The 17,660-nt window shown below is 44.1% G+C and overlaps 1 protein-coding gene across 1 annotated transcript in view; it reads left to right on the top strand.

Annotated features, from left to right (window-relative positions):
• Nucleotides 1-7,529: 7,529 nt before the first annotated feature.
• Nucleotides 7,530-17,660, top strand: part of ABHD5 (abhydrolase domain containing 5, lysophosphatidic acid acyltransferase) — a 31,595-nt gene continuing 21,464 nt past the window's right edge. The window contains exon 1 of the mRNA XM_036759137.1: nt 7,530-7,815. Within this exon, the coding sequence (XP_036615032.1) occupies nt 7,775-7,815 (41 nt within the window). The 5' untranslated portion in view covers nt 7,530-7,774. The remainder of the gene's footprint in view (nt 7,816-17,660) is intronic.

The following is a 17,660-nucleotide window of genomic DNA, read 5'->3' on the forward strand; positions in this document are numbered from 1 at the left end:
CTATGATTAAGCAAGTGAACTTACAATCTGCCGGCAGCTCTGGGGCCTAATAGACAGAACTTATAATCACTACGCCATGGAATTATATCAAATTGATTAATACTTGATTGGAACAGAGTAGAGGTCCAAATGAATTATTTCTCACACAATTCTGGAAAGCAATTTAGAATTAAAAATTTTAAAAGAGACTAAAATGTCTATATATTTTGACCCAGAGATCTCATTGCTAGACACATAACCCAAGGAGCTATAAAGGTAACAAGGGATTTTCCTATTGTCACATTTTCGGAGTGAACTGACAGCTCAAAGCTGGGGTGGCTAAGTGGGCTTGTACATGTCTGACTGGGTGAGCTGCTGCATCTCAGGCAGTGGGTGGCATTATGGATAGAGCCTTGGATAGAACCAGCAAGGCCTGAGTACAAATCCAGCCTCAGCACTTACTAGCTATGTGACCCTGCACAAGTCACTCAACCTCTGTCTCAGTTATCTATCTCCCAGGGCTGTTGTGAAGAAACAATGAGGTAATATTTGTAAAGCACTTAGCACAGTGCCTGGCACATAGCAGGCACTTAATACTTGAGCTTAGTGTGCTGTCTGTTAGATTGCCCAGATAGAGCACCCATTAGCATCCACTCCAGCCGCACACCCCTAGTGCTAGGTGAAAAAGTATCTCATGGGTGGAGACGGAGGAGATGTTTCATATAGATGAAGACACTGAGAATTCAGAAGGAACTTTCATCTATACACTTACCCAGGTTTCCTTTCACTAAGTCAAACTATCCCCAGTCAAAATGCCCTTCTTAAAGCACTGAGTACAACCCCTGAAGTGTGATGTAACCAGCAGAGGGTAGCCCAGGGCTTGGGTGGCCACACTACATTTCTTTTAATACAGCCTATGACTGAATTACCTTTTTTGAGCAGCCTCATCCACACTACTAACTCAGTGAAGATTTTGATCAATTAAAACTTCCAGGTTCTTTCACAGGGGCTGTTATGAAGCCAAAGCTCCCCTCACTTGTACAGTGGACATTTTTTAAAAACATAAAAGCAGAAATATATAGAGTTAGAGAATATCAGAGTTGGAAAGGATTTCAGAGGTCATTTAGTCCAACCCTTATCTGAAAAAGAATCTCCTGGATCTTCATCCATTTCACACCCACTAGTAACCCAGAGTGTCCCGTAGGTCAGGGGTGAGGATAGCTTTGGCTTCTTCTTCTGAAAACTACCTGTATATATCTTTTGACCATTTATCAATTAGAGAATGGCTCTATTTTATAAATTTAACTCAGTTCTATACTCAGCATATATTTGAGAAGTGGGGCCTATTATCAGGAAAACTTGCTGTAAAAACTTTTGACATTACTTCATTGTCTATGGCACCTTTTAGCAAAATATGACTTCCCTTATTATCCTTTTAATTAGATCTATTTTTGCTTTTACTTTTTTTGAGATTGATTGCTATCCCTGCCTTTTTTTTAGTTCAATTGAAGCATATTCAATTCTGCTCCAGCCTTTTGACTCTCTGTGTATCTTTCTGTTTTAAGTGTGTCTCTTATAAACAACGTATTGTTGGATTCTGGTTTCTAATCCATTCTGCTATCTGCTTCCCTTTTATGGGTGAGTTCATCCAATTCACATTCATAGTTCATCCCATTTTCTTATGTTTCTTCCTTTCTATTTTTCTCTTTATCCTGTCCTTCCTCAAAAGTCCACTTCATTTCTAAACACTGCCTACCTTAATTTGTCCTCCCTTTTATCATTCCCTCCCCTCCTTTCTTCAGTCTCCTTCCCCTCCTACTTCCCCATTGGGTAAGTTGCATTTTTATGCACAACTGAGTATGTATATATATATATTCTTTCCTCTTTGAACCAATTCCAATGAGAGTGAGATTCAAGTTGCCCACCCCCACATTTCCTCCTCCATTGTAAAAGCTCTTCTTTGTGCTCCTCTTTTATGTGAGAAATGTTTTTCCCATTCTGCCTTTCCATTCTCCCTTCTCCCAGTGCAACCCTCTTTCTCATGCCTTCATTTTTTTTTTCTTCAGATCATTCCTATATAATCAACTCTCACCCATGTCCTGTCTATATAAACTCCTTTATGGACCTAATAAAAATAAAATTCTTAGAAGTTGCATGTATCATCTTCCCATGTAGAATGTAAAGTTTAACCTTATAGAGTCCTTTTGATTAGTATTTCATGTCTACCTTTTAATGCTTCTCTTGAGTCTTCTGTTTAAATGTCATATTCTCTATTCAGCTCTGGTCTTTTCATCAGGAATGCTTGAAAATCCTTTATTTCACTAAACATCCATTTTCCCCCTGAAAGATTATACTCAGTTTTGCTGGGTAAGTTATCCTTGGTTGTAATCCTATGTCCTTTGCCTTCTGAAATATCACATTCCAAGCCTACTCCTTTAACATGAAAGCCACTAAACCTTGGGTGATCCTGACTGTGGCTCCATCATATTTGAATTCTTTTTCCTAGCTATTTAGGAGCTCTGGAATTTGGCTATAATATTCTTGGGGGTTTTCATTTTGGGATCTCTTTTAGGAGGTGATTGGTGGATTCCTTTAATTTCTCTTTTACTCTCTGGATCTAAAATATCAGACCAGTTTTCCTTGATAATTTTTAAAAATATGATGTCTAGGCCCTGTCTTTGATTATGGCTTTTAGGTAGTTCAATAATTTTTAAGTTATCTGTGCTTTTCTGATGGGATATTTCATATTTTCTTCTATTTTTTTATTCTTTTGTTTCTTGACGTCTCATGGAGTCATTAGCTTCTATTCGCCCAATTCTAATTTTTAAGGAATTATTTTCTTCAGTGAGATTTTGTGCCTCCTTTTCCATTTGGCCAAATCTGCTTTTTAAGGAGCTCTTCTCTTCAGTGGATTTTTGTGCCTCTTTTACCACTTGGCCAATTCTGTTTTTTAAGGTGTTATTTTTGTCAGTATTTTACTGTTTGCCTCTTTTACTGTTAATTTTCTTTTCATAATTTTAATGCATCATTTTCATTTCTTTCCCCAATTTTTCTTCTACCACTCTGTTTTTTCTTTAATTTTTCAAGGAATTCTTGTTGGATGTGTCTGATTAGCATTTTTCTTCGAGGATTTTTTTATACTTGTTTTCACATTGTTGTCTCCTGAGTGTGTATCTTGGTCTTCGTTGCCACATGGTAGCTTTTTATTGTCAAATTCATTTTTTGTTGTTTGCTAATTTTTCTAGCCTTTTTCTTGACTTTCAACTTTATGTCAAAGTTGGGTTCTGCAGGAGAACATTGTACATACACAGTAACAGCAACATTGTGTGATGATCAACTATGACAGACTTAGTTCTCCTCAGCAATACAATGATCCAAGACAATTCCAAAAGACTTGTGATAGAAAATACTATCCACATCCAGAGAAAGAACTATGGGATCTGAATGTAGATTGAAGCATACTATTTTTAATTATTTTGTTGTTTCTGCTTTCTCATGGTTTTTGCTTTTGTTATGATTCTTCTTTCACAACATGACTAATGTAGAAATATGTTTTATATGATTCATGATTGTACATGTATAACCTATATCAGATTGCTTGCTGTCTTGGGGAGGAGGTGGGGGAAGGGAGGGAGGAAGAAAAATTTAGAGCTCAAAATATTACAAAAATGCATGTTAAAAACTATCTTTACAGGTAATTGGGGAAAAAAATAGTATTAAGAGAGAGAAAAAAAAATCAAAGTTGGGTTCTGCTCACCTGGGAGCATGGAGGCACTGCCCCCAACTTCAGACTTTTTTGTGCTGCTGTTTCAGAGCTAGTTCTGGGAATCTGCAAGGTTTTAGTGCTTTCAAGGTGGTGTGATCCTGGCAGAGGTATGGTCACTGCCTTCCTGGTTGGCGCTCTGGTCTTTACCAGGAAGGGTCCCTGCTCCCCTGCAGCCACAAGCGTTAACCCTCCTCTCAGCTTTGGCCACTGGCCCCTTGTGACTGACCCCAAATACTCCTCTCTCTCCTGCATCTGTGACCCATAACTGCATATGGGCAATGGAGTTGCCAATCAGCACCAGCTGTCCCCAGTGCCAGCAAAGGGTCCCTTGTAATCCCTTTCTGACCAGTTGTCCGACCCCCTTACCACCTTTGGGCTGAGAGCTCCTGAGGCTGCTGCTGCAGCCACTGTTGCCACCACCACTTATGTGAGCTCTGGACAGGCCTCAACCGCAGTGTCACAGACTTTTCATACCGACTTCGTTAAGTTTTCTTAGGCCAGAAAAAATGTCTCACCCCAACCTTTTGTTGGCTCTGTGGTCCAAAATTTTATTGGAGCCATTATTTTCAAGTTGTTTGGAGGGGAATGATGAGAGAGTTCAGCTGGGTGACTGTCCCTAATCTGTCACCTTTGCTCCACCCACTCTGGCCTTTCTTTGCATTGGCACTGTACTTGGCACCGAGTAAGCACTTCATAAATGAGGTTGTTGATTGTCTCATACCTATGGCAAGTAGTCATCTAGTTACTGTTTGACAACTTCCAGAGACAGAAAACTTACTACCTATTAAAGAGGCCCATTTTACTTTTGGACAGCTCTTACTGTTAATAGAAGTTTCCTACATTGAGTCAAAATACAGTCTTACATTTATTTAATTGCATTTTATCATCTTAGTTTTGCCCCCATCTTTACAACCCGGCAGGATTTGGGATCATTTTATTAAAGGTGGTTGCCCTATGGGCCATTTGAAATTCTTTTGATTAGCAAGCTGTCTAGGTGTACAGCAGGACTAGGTGTACAGAGTGAGACACATTTCTGGACATGGTCAATGTGGGAACTTGTTTTGCTTGACTAAGCATACGTTACAAAGGTTTTGGGGTTTTTTTGTCTTTGCTAGTTTCCCAGTGACGAGGGGGTTGCCAGGAGGTGGGAAGAAGGAAATGCTTGATAATTGGGGGGAAAAATGGCCTAGAGGAGTGATTGCTTTTTAGGTCCTTGGCTCCTGTCCAGACTCTCCCCACTTCCTAACTGCCCTATACCTGCGGAAGGTACCACCATCCTTCCAGTCACTTCGACTGAAATAGGGGTGTCCTCCTTGACTACTCTCTCTCAAGCCCATATCCAATCATCTGCCAAGTCCTGCCATTTCTACCTTCAGAATATCTCATAGATGCCCCCTCCTGTCTGGTGCTGGCCCTTGTCCCCTCATGCCTGGACTGCTGCACAGACGCTAGTGGGTCTCCATGCCCCAAGTCTTTTCCCTACTCCAGTTGATCCTGCACGCAACTGCAAAACTGACCTTCCTAAATCACAGGTCTGACCGTGTCATCCCCATCTATATTCAATCAACTACACTGGCTTCCTATTATCTATAGTACTAAATATAAAACCCTCTTTTTCACTTCAAAAACCCTCTGTAACCTGACTCATTTTCACCTTTCCCATCTTCTAAGACCTTACCTACCCCATGTCCTTTGCCATCCAGTGACAATGGCCTCCTTGCTGGTGCTCCCATTAGACACACCAGTCCGATTCCAGGCACTTTCACTCCATATCCCCCATGCCCAGAATCCTGTCCCTCTTCCTTATGCCTCCCAGCTTCCCTCAAGTCCCTTTCCTCATCCCCCTTCATGCTAAGACCTTTTCTCTGTTGATTTTCTCTGGTTTATCCCGTATATATCTTGTCAGTACAGTTGTCTTTGGCCTTTCTCTGTATCTCTAGCACTCAGCAGTGGTGCCTGCCCCACACACGGTAGCTGCTTAGCAAAGGATTGCCGACTGCCTGAATTAGAGGAGGCGGCGCAGGGCTGGAGAAAGGACGTGCCGGATTTGGAGTCAGGATGCGGCTTCCCTTCCTGCCTTTGTACAGTGCGACACAGTATAAGTCACTTCTCTACCCTGGGACTCAATTTTTCATCTTTAAGATGAGAAAAGTGACATCAAAGGTCTCTAAATATATTAAGCTAACTTTACTTAGAAAACCATGGGGTGTCTGTGTGGTTGTGCCACATTCCTCCCAAGTTAGCACTTAGTGTGATGTTTTATTAGTGCCAAGTGTTTGCTTGGGGCTGTTCTGTGATCAAGGATGTAGGAACGGACAGCCACAAGTTGGTTCCTTCTCGGTTTAGTCTCATTCCTCAGGAACCAACCTGCGTGACAAGATTTAAGAGTTTGGTGTCATCTTGGGAGATAGAAATTGTAATCATCATGATAATGTGCCAGTCACTCACTACCAAGGATGCACAGATCAGCGACCTCATCATCACAGACACTGCCTCACCTCTGGCTTCTCCATTACAGAGGAACGCCAGTTAAACCACAGCCTCTCCTCCATACCCACAAGCCTTCAGGCTGTCTTCCTCGCTTCACTCAGACTATGGGCTGCTCTCTCACCACAAAATGTCCATGTCTAATGCTGCCCTGTACTCCATGCTCTCATGTCTTTTTAAAGAATGTTTGCCTTTGTAACCGGCAAAATTCTAGTCACCGCTTACCCGAACTTGGGACAGGGAAGCTGGGGAGATTTCATAGGTTCACAAATTTAGAAGTGAAAAGCAGAGGTCATGCGGTCCAACCTCTTTGTTTTACAGGTAGTGAAGCCGAGACCCAGGGAAGTTGTGCGACTTACTTACCCAGCCTCTGACATGTGGCAAGTAAACGGGCCAGGATGTGAACCCCTCACAGGGCAGCACTGACATCACAAAGATACAAATTTAGATTTGATATAAAGAAGAAATTCTTGCCACTCACTGAACACAAGTGGGAATGAGGTGCCCCAGGAGGTTATGCTCCTCCCCTAACTGAACATCTTGTGACTCTGGGGCCCCGAACGCAGCTCTCTCTCTCTGTCTCTCTCTGCCCAGAACTCATTCCGCATCCTTAAATCGTTCTTGACTCTGGCAAGCAGGCTTTGAGTCATCTTTCCGGCTTCCTTCCTCTCTTTGTCCCTGGCTGTGTCTTGTGGACTCCGCCCTCCCTTTGTGTTTTGATAGCCAGCAAGCACCCTACTCCAGCTTTCATGACTCCCACCCACATGGGTCCCCTCAAACTCATCTCCAACCTGGTCGTCTTCCTTCCCTCCCCAAACCTCCACCCAACGTGCGCATTTCTAATGACAGCGCTGACCCTCCTCTCCCTGCCCCAAGCCTTGCGCCAAGCCTCTACTGCATCCCAGCCGCTGCTCCTGCCTTAGCCCTCTCTTCTTCAGCCAGGCTTCCCTGGGTCCGAGCCCCGGACAGTCCTGGCTGGGGTCTGGGCTTTCTACAGCCTCCACGTGCTCTTTGCTGAGCACCCGGCCCAGACACTTCCTAACATCACTCCCATCCTGTCACTCCTGGGCAGGGCGGTGGACGTTCCTCTGCTCGCACTAAATGACCTGCGGTCCCTTCCAGCCCCAGATGTGGGCTCCGGGATGGAGAAACCTCGGTTCCCTGGGCCTCAGTTCCCCCCAGTAAAGGCAGGGGATCATCCTATCTTGCCCCCGGGCTCCAGCCACCCAGAGCACGCGCCCCCGCGCCCCGCCCCCTCCTCCACGCTCAGTTCTGGCCCCGCCCTCCTCCGTTGCGCGTGCGCGCAAAGCAAAGAGGTCGCGCCCGGGCGCGCGCCGCGAGCGGGATGACGCAGGGGCACGTGCAGGGCCGGGCCCCCATGGCGCGCGTCCTTAAGGACTCGCGGCCGCGGGCGGCGGCACCTCCTCACTCGGCCTGTCAGCCGGCTCGTTTGGTGGCGTGCGGCCTCGGGCGAGGCTACGTCATTTCTTCGGGGACGCCCGGAGTCCCGGCCAGGCTGGGGCGAGCGAGGGGAGAGCGGACATGACGGAGGAAGAGGCCGATTCTGTGGAGACCCCCGCGAGGTGAGCGGCCGGGCCCGGCTTGGACCGGGGGCGGACGCCGGGAACTGCCCGAGCGAGCGACTGGGGGAACGTTGAGGGCCGAGGGAGCGGTGCGAAGGGGACGATGGAAGGTGGGGGCCTGGCGCGAGGGCCTGGGGGGAGCGGGGTGGGCAGGTGCGGTGACCCTGCCGGGAGCCGGCTTAGATGGCAGTAGGGCTGGAGAGCCGGGAGCGGGGCGGGGCGACAGCGCCGGGAGCGGCCCGGGATTGGCTGGAGCCGGCGCGGGGGGGTGAGGGGGAGTGAGCGTTCGAGCTTTGGGGGGGCGTTGTGTGTGACGAAGGTGGGAGGAAGAGGTCGCTGCGGGGTTAGAACCCCGGGAGCTGGGGGCGGGGCTAGAGCTTCGGGGGAGGCCGCGGATTGGTCTGAGCCGACCGGGTGGTCCGAGGTGGGGGGGAATGGGGGGGGGGGTTCGCCCGTGAACTTGGATGCGTCCTGAAATGGAAGACGGCCGAGGGGCCCTCCTCCCTGGTAGGGCCACCTGGCCTTTCGGTGGGCGTGGGCACCTTTCGAGCTGCCGGGGCGGGGCCCCCGGGCGTGGTCGTTTGGCCGCATATTTGCGGGGACTGTATTGTGACTGGCTGGGAGGCCTCGTTGCTTCCGGGACCTCCCTAGAAAGCCGGTTTCGGAGCCTGGGCGCGGGCCGGCAGGTTGTGTCTGGGATCCCCGCAAAGGAAGCCCGCGCGCTCGTGGGGGAGGGAGCCGCCTGGAGGCGTGCAGAGAGCGGGACTCTCCCCCCAGGCAGGTCGCCTCCTCGGAGACTGCCTCTCCCCCGACCTGGATCTCCGACGAGACCCGCCCGAAGGCGGGCGGCCGATTTAAGGCAGTCTCTCGTGGACTTTAAACTGTGCTTCCCAAGGAGTATTCGAAGGGTGACTTTAAACGTACTCTCACTTTAATTACATGAACCCACGAAAGAACCAGGTTTTGTCCAAAAATGTCCCAAATTATTGAGAACTAACTTAGTTCCTCGAAATTGTATTTCACAGAGCTTCATTTCCCCCAAATACTGTAGAAAGAGGTGACCTTTCCTTTCGGGTGAGATGTAGGGTGCATGGCGCGCAGTTGGAGTTTTGGGGAACTTGGCAAAAAAGTGGGTGACCGGAAGAAGGTAAAGCGTGCCTGTGGATAGGAATCCCTGTAAATCATCACTTGGAGTTGTTGGTTTGTTTCTTGGTTCCAGATAATTTTAAGTGTATTTATTTTAGTTTTCTTGGTGTTTTATTTTTCATAGCAGCTTGGAGGTTGACAGCCGGTGTTAAAACATTTTTGATAGGCCAGATTCTAAATAAAGGACTGGACCTATTTTACCTGTCGTTTAAATTAAGGCCCTTGATAGTTAAATAAATACGGTCACTTTACCGAAGAATTAATTTGACAAAAACATCTTATTTCTCAATATCGGGAAGTTAATTGCGCTTCTGCAACCTTTTCCACACATATATCAAGTGTTACAGTTTGTTGAAGCTTATGTGGTTTCTTTCAAAGGCCTGCAAAAATCCATTTCTAATTATATTATTTACATTCAAAATTGATAAGATGATTTTGAGCTTTGTGAAGACTAGTATATTCAGAAAGATATGACTATAGAAACACTAAGCTTATAATAAAGCAAAGACTCGCTGGTCATTTGCTGGGTGTGTTGTAGGAATTTTTGCGTGGCTAGGTTGGATTAGACAATCATTGAGGTCCCATCCAACTCTGAAATTCTGTGATTCTCTGATTCATGTTAACGTCCGCCTAATGTGGTTGTGTCTTGAAAATGGGATAGCTTGTGAAAGCACTTTATATTTACAAACCCACGAAGTGCAGTATACAGGTAACTTAATAGTATTCATTTAAAATCTAATCAACATTAAGCGTCTACTCCCACTGGTGGTGCTGACCTTAAATTCTTGAAGATTATGCCGGTGAAATGCATGCTTGCTCCCTGTAGGATATGGCAGTCTGGATTTGAGGTTGATGATAAGACTCTGGCTTTCTGAAAATCAGATCAGCTATATTTGGAGAGAATATCATCGGGCTGGCTGAGCATGATGGTTTTCAGCACCAATACCACTGCCAAAGGTCATCTACTAGCCTGCAGAGTGGTTATGGGGGAGGGGGATGCTCCCATGGGTGAAGTTCTAGCTTCTTGGAATATTCGAAGTTATATCAAACTCTGGGGAAGACACAAGACCAAGAAATGGTTCTTGCTGTCGCATTATTATTTTAAAACATTTTATCTTATGTTATTGCTTCGCAGTCATTTCTAAATATTTTCCCCTCCTAACCATTGAGCCATCTCTTGGAACAAAAATGTTTAAAAAGAAGACGACAAGGCATTTCAGTAAAAACAGAACACCAGGTTGACCTGACAGTACACACACTGCATTTCCTCAGCTCTTCGTTATGATCACCGCATGTTCTTTATTTCCTTCTTTCCATTTTACACTCCTGTCATTGTATGTAATGTTTTCTTGGTTCTATCTGATTCACTCTGCATCATCTTATGTAAGCTTTCCCACAATCCACTGAACATTCTTTCTTGCAGGAATTGTAGGAATCAATTCCATTACGTTCCTGTGACAACATTTGTTTAGCCATCCCCCAAATGATAGGCATCTACTTCCAGTTTCTTGCTATAAAGCACCTTTCTGTCTTTAACCTCCTCGAAGTGTGTGCTGAGCAGTGGGTTCTCTAGGTCAAAGGGTATGGATATTTTAGTCACTTTTCCCCCCATGATTCTACAGTGCTTTCCAACTGTGATTCTCTGCCAGGAGTGTTTGACTGTGCTTCACTTTTTCAGCCCCTCTAGCACTGTTTCCATCTTTTGTCTTCAGATAATTTGCTGGGTGGGAAGTGGTGCCTCAGAATGGTTCCATTTTGTGATCTCTTCTTGGCAGTGACTACATAGTTTTAAAATACTTATTCTGCCATAATTTTTCTACCTAACTCATAGGGTTGCTTTGAGGAAAAGTGCTGGGTAAACTTCAGCGTTATTGTACAAATCTCATTGCCAGCAAGTATGGAGAGAAGACCATGTTTGCGTAGTGTGTGATTTTTGTATTTCTGCCATAACCAGGTGACTGCTTGCTTATACTTGAAGTGAAAGCTCTGGTCTCTCTTATAGAAAAAAGGTAAAGATGCTTTAGGAATGCCTCTGTACTCACCAAACCATTAGGAAGAAATAAAGATTTCTTAACAAAAAAAAAAAAAAGGCAGTGGTGGGGGTGGGTTTCGATGTGAATAACAAGAAGAAAAAGGTTCTGAAGAAGCATAGAATAATCTTGGCTTATCTGAGGAAATTGGGGAGTAGAACAAAGTGACAAAGGGAGTAAACTTTGGAAATAAGAAATAAAGATTCTTAAAGAAGAAGAGAGTTGGGCCCTGAAGAGGAAGGTGCTTCTCCATTCACCACATTGACCCACTCAGGCTTCCAGGTCTCTGGATCACCAAGAGTCAGCATGGAAGAAGAGGAGTCCCCTCCTCAGGGGACAGGAGAAGCTCTTTGTCCCATTGATAACAGTAATAAAGATTAGGAATGTGTTTAGGATGTGACTTATCAAGCCAGGTGATTACTACCTGCTTCCAGTGACTTGGTTGGGCATAAATGATGCTGCCTAAAGGAATCTAGACAGGATTGCTAAGGTTGCAGATTTGGGGGGAAGAAATTGAAGAACTTAGGGGCACAAGTGGTGTTTTCATCTCTGTAGCCAGTCAACTAGTATTTATTAATAACCTGCTACATTCTGAGGACTTCGGAGGACAGAGAAACATATGAAGCAGCTTCTGTCTTCACGGAGCTTCCATTTGATCAATCAAAGGCAAGAGCTTCAGAAGAGAAAGGTAGATTTATGAAGAGAATAACAACTTAAGAAGATAGTATCTGAGAAATGGGTTTTTAATTTCTGGACCCTGGTCTAAAATAGAAGGATGATGAGCTGCTGGCTAGTGACAGTGTGTACCTGGTAATGGCTGGTGAGAATGTCTGGTTCTTGTAAATATAATCAAAAGGGCTGTAAATTGAAAAGGAAAGGGAAAGGAGAAAATAACCTATGTATAGCTACCACACTAGATGCCCTAGAGAGTAGCCACAAGTAGAAAGAATCATAACCAGACACATCTATTAATTCTGAGCAGAGAAGAAAGGAGCCAGGAATAAAACACATGGCTTCATGTCTGCACAAATAGGCAAACAAGTAAGATGAACTGAGGGTCCTGAGACTTGTTGGGAGGTGACGTGATTAGACTGTGACTCTGGAAGGGAAAAGAATGAGTAAACAGGGTGCAATAGGTGTAGATTCTTGAGGAGACATAGTCTTGAGGAAATCTAAGGATTAGAGCCAGGAGCTTTAAGGGTAAATATCAACAAAGGCAGAAACAATATTCTCATTAAATCCTACAGACCACCTGAAAAGGAGAAGAAGATAATAGGTGTGAGGAGTTTTGGAAATAGATCGTGTTGAGTATGAAGACAGGATATGGTAGTGTTGACAGGCTTCAGTTGTCTGGTAATCTGCTGGAGTTTTTCTCTGCCAAAAGCAGAGCTTCAGGTAATGACTCCTTTTATTGATAGTCTTATCTTTTGGAAGGAAGTGGAAGACTCAGGAAGAAGAAATTCTGTTCCAGATCTGATTCTCAGCAGCAAGAAAGATCTCACTGCTGGAGTGGAAAGGGACCACTCTAACTAAAACTTTACAGTAGAGGAGAGGAAAGCCAGGCTTAGTCTCAGATGTACTCTAATTTAGATTTTTATTTATTATTTATTTGGGGGTGAGGTGGGAGTTGGGGTTAAGTAACTTGCCCAGAGTCACAGAGCTAGTGTTTGAGGCTGGATTTGAACTCAAGTCCTCCTGACTCCAGGGCTGGTGCTTTATCCATTGTCCTACCCAGCTGCCCTCTAGATTTAGATTTTTAAAGGAAATATACAGAAGATGGAATAAAGGGCAGAGAAGAGAGGAACAGAGCTGTCATGTTCCCCCTGAGTCTCTAGTCTGACTATTCCCTGTTCCTTCTGTTGATCCTTATGTGTCACGTACTCAAGGTTCTTCACTGTTCAGGTTGGCCTCCTCTGCACACTTTCCAGCTTATCTATGTCCTCCTTAAACCGTGGTGCCCAGAACTGAGTACAGCCCTTGAGGTCTGAGGGCATAGTGTACATGGATTTTCACCTTGCTATTTCTGTAAGCTGTGATTTTCCTAATGGAGGCCTTGACTTCATTAGCTTTTTTTGGCTGCTCCATCACATTACTGACTCATTCAGAGTTTGCTGTCCACCAGTTAAAACTCTACTTCTTTTTCAGAACTACTTGTCTTTCCATGCCTCCCTCACCTTATATACTATGGTAAAGTTAGGGGGTTTTTTGTACCCAAGTGCAAGACTTTACATTTATTCCTGTTGAATTTCATCTTATTAGATTCAGCCAGCAAGATCCTTTTGGCTCTTGATTGTGTTACCTAGTACCCCTCCAAACTTTTGACATCTGCAAATTTGGTGAGCTTACTGTCCATTCCTTTATGTTAAAATGGCTAAAAGTACATGGCCTAAGCATTGATCCTTGGGGCCCTCCTCTCAGGACCTCTTGTCAATATAACATTGAGCCATTAGCAGACATTTTGGGAGTCTGGCCTTCTAACCAGTTCTGAATTTATTTGATTGTATTAATGTCTATTTCATCTACAAGAATAGTATGAGATACTTTTATCAAAAACTTTGCTAGGCAAACTATATCCACAGTATTTCTGTCATCTGGATAAAGCCCTGGGCCTGGAGTCAGGGAGACCTAAGACACTAGCTGTGTGACCCTGGGCAAGTCACTTAACTCCGTTTGCCTCACTTTCCTCAGCTGGAGAAGGAAATGGCAAACCACTTCAGTGTCTTTGCCAAGAAAACCCCAAATGGACAAGACTGAAACAACTGAACAGCCACAAAGGAAGCCAAGAAGGCCAGTAAATCAACAGATGGTCTCTCACTGGAGCTCTGGACCTGGAGTCGGGAAGTCCTGTGTTCAAATGTGACATCAGACACTAACTGTGTGACTGACCCTGAGGAAGTCACTTAACCTCTGTTTGCCCCAGCTGTAAAATGAAGTCAGTAACAGTTCCAACCTTGTGAGGATCAAATGAGATAATATTTGTAAAGCCATAAATAGTGTCTGGCACATAGTAGGCACTATATAAATACTTATGCCTTTCCCATTGTTCTAAAATTTTCCTTCCAAATCTGTGCCTTTGGACTATCTATGTTTTCTCTCCTCACCCTCTCCTCTGGGGTTCCTTCAAAACTCATTTCAAAGCCTCCATTTAGCTGGATACCCTCTGTTATCTAGTTATTTACAGATTTTTCTCTCCCATTAGCCTGTGAGCTTCTTGAGGGCTTGAGGATAATGTTTTTGCCTCTCTTTGTATCTTCAGCATTAAACACAGTGCCTGGCAGATAGTGAATGATAGTTGACCGCTTTTTGACTACTGCACCTGTCTTTTAAAGTTCCAGTTAGTCATGAAGGTATAGATGACATTTCATTATATAACGAAAAGCCCTATGTAAATAAAAGGATCAGCAGCTCTTAATTGCCTTCTTATTTGGAACGATCTTTGATGCAAAAGAATTTGAATTCATCAAGTTGGGATTTGACCTGTGTAACTGTGAAGATTGTTCTGGAATAATTTTTAAAGACTGTGCCTTTGTAGAGTTTCACTAGAATTGTTTCGTTGGCCCCTGAATGTGAATAAAGATAATGAAAAAGCATTTATTAAGCTGTTATTGCGTGCCAGGCGCAGAGCTAAGGAGGTAAGTGGTGGGGATTCAGATACAAAAAAAAAATATGACAGCCCTTTCTTTCAAGGAGAAATGTAAACATAAAGGAAGGGTAGAGATGGTGTTTTGGATTGGGAAGTCACTGGGATGGTGAGTGGCGTCATAGGGCAAGCAGTGTACACACCATTTCCAGGAATGAGTGGAGATTTGATTTTTCTTCCCAGAAGAGGTAGAAAACAGGTGACTAGTCCTCAGTCAGGAGAGCACCTCTTCAGGGAGGGACTAAAAGATGGAGTGGAAGCAGCGGCATGGCAAAAGAATGCCAATCATTCCAAATTCTTTGTAGCCAAGAATAGTATTGCCCAGGGAGCTAACAAGTTGAGAACTGCTGGCCTTTGAAAATGTGGAGTTGGTCCATTGACTCATCATTGTGGCTAGTAAGAAGCCTACCTTCTGAATTTTGATGAATGGTGATTAATAATAGATGTTCACCCTTTTGGCCTATTATGTTTTTATCCTTTTACCAACCGTATAGATGAAACTTGATTTTCAAAACTAACCCAAAGAAATGTCACTGGCTTGTTCAGCAACTTAATACTAAAACATACACGTGTCATCTTTTTGCATGGTTGGCTGACACTGTTAATGTCTGGTTCCAGAATGGTTGTCAGTGATATGAGGGAAGCTGAGCAGTAAAGGAGGGGAAAATATTTCCAACTGAACCACCTAAAACAGATTTAATATTCCTATTGTGGCATTCTAGCTTGAGACTTTTTCACTTACAACCAATTTCTGTGTCGGTCCTAGGGACCGTGCAGTAGTTATGTGACTCGTGGAAGATGGTGAGTACGAGTGTAACCCCAAAGTCATGTGGTTGTGATTACCACTAATCTAAAAGGGAAGCCTTTAATTTAAATTGAAAAGGTTTTTTAAAATAAAGTGAAATCACATATGCCAAGTTCTCTGCAAACCTTAAAGGATTACATAAATTTTAACTATATCATCTAGATGTTTCTCCTTGGAGGCAGGAAGGCTTGTGTAGATGTCTCTTCCCTAACACTAAGGTGTGTGATCATGGAGTCATTTTAACTCTCAGTGTCCAAGGCAACTCTGTGCCTGTTAGGTTACAGACCAGCTGCCAAGCTGCTTTGATGAAGGAAATTTGCAGAATGAAAGTTTCCCATATGTCTAAAATCAGAGGTTCCCTACCCCTGTAAAAAAAAAAAAAGAGAGAGAGAAATGCACTTGTGGTTGACCTTTTTCTTTTTGCATAGGATAACATTGCCTTAAGAAATTAGTAAGCTCAGCATTGGTTAGTTAGTTGACTACTTTTGTCTCAAGTTCTTGCATTAACAAAGTTTGTTGATATTTTTTTTTTATGACACATTCCCTGTCTTCAAGAAACACATTCCATTGAGGGTGAGATATCACATGTACACATTTATGTATAATAAAAGGGTGTGATAAGGACAATGGAAAGACCCAGGCAAGGTTCTTTAGGGACATTTGATGAGGGAGACTGTCCACTGGGGAGATTTAGGAAAACTTTACTGAGGGGGAAGGAAGATTCATTCAAATGTTACTAGTTTTCAGAGAAATCTGTCTTTACTGTGGGAAAAAAATCAGATCTTTTTGTGAACACTGACAGCCCCAATTGCCTCTGGTACTTTAGGTTACAAATACCTAAGTTTATAGTTATAGTTTCCGTGGCCACTTGAGAACTGCCTGGTCATCTGCAAAGCAGATGAACATGTAGTGCCCAGAGGATAACATGTGGTTGAACTGGCAGCTCACTGAGTCAAGCTCTTAGGTACGTATACCTTAGACAGATGCTCCATATGAACTGTGAGAAATGAGTAGGCAAGAGAATTCGATTGGGTCAGATTGGGAGACATTGGAGTTCTCAGGGGTGACTTCTCAGCTAAGTCCTTTGAGAAAACAGCTTATGCTAGGCCCTTCCCATTTCTTTCCTCTCATACTTCCAGACCTCCTGCATTCTGGCTTCTGACCTTTCTCCAAAGTTACCAGAGATCTGTTATTGCTAAATCTAATTCATTTTTCATTCCTCATCCTTCTTGACCTCTCTGCGCTTTTTGACATTATCGATCACCGTCTTCAGAATCTCTTCTTCTTTCCGGGTTTTCATGAAACCATTCATTCTTGGTTCTCTCTTGCTTGACTTTGTTTTGCTCAGTCTCCTTTTCATCCAGATTGTGTGTGTCCTAGACCCTCTTCTCTTCCCCCATTAGACCATTTCACCTGGCAATCTCTTTAAGTCCCTGTGGGCTTAATTATCTGTTTGCAGGTGATCCCCAGATCTCTATTGCCAGTCCTGCATAAGCGTTCTTGAGTTGGATGTCTCACGGGCATCTCAAACTCCTCATTTATGTTCAAAACAGAACTTTTCTTTCGATCTTAAACTTTCTTCTTTCTAATCTTTTTTTCTCTTCCCAACTTTCCTGTTTATAGTCCAGGGTACTTTCTTGTGGTGGTGGTTGTCTAGCTTTTGTTTTCCAAGACAGTTATTGACATCATGGGTCATGTCTGGCCTCATGGGTAAATGGGATTTAAGTGAGGCAGAATTGCACAAAGTTGTCAGCCTTATTCTCTCTTCCAGAGTCATAGAAATCCATTGGCAGGGCAAAAGTCAGGATGACTGGTGATGGCCCGGGATGCAGTGAATGACCTTAGCATCTTTGATGTCTGACCAAGCTCCTGCTTCATGGCCACTGGAACAAATTGTTCTTGTCTGCCCGTTCCTCCAGGAAAAGGTCTTCACATGCTTGGGGTAGACATCCTCCAACTCCCCAATGAGTCTGAGGCCTGTCAGTAACCCTCAACCCGGTTTAGCCTGTCTGCTGAGATGGTTTACTAGGGTGGGGCTGCTGTGTATGCTACAGGAGCCACAGGTGAGAGTTGAGTGAATCAGATGGATACCAAAGGTGGATGAGCAGCCCTAAAAAGGGCTCAGCAAGTCCTCATACCAGAGGTGCTTGTCCTCCCTGAGCACCCCATACACCTCTGGGGTACCACCATTCTCTTAGTTGCCAGGCTCACAACTTTGCTGTCA

The sequence above is a fragment of the Trichosurus vulpecula genome, chromosome 5, assembly GCF_011100635.1.
Source record: "Trichosurus vulpecula isolate mTriVul1 chromosome 5, mTriVul1.pri, whole genome shotgun sequence".
Classification (NCBI taxonomy): domain Eukaryota; kingdom Metazoa; phylum Chordata; class Mammalia; order Diprotodontia; family Phalangeridae; genus Trichosurus; species Trichosurus vulpecula.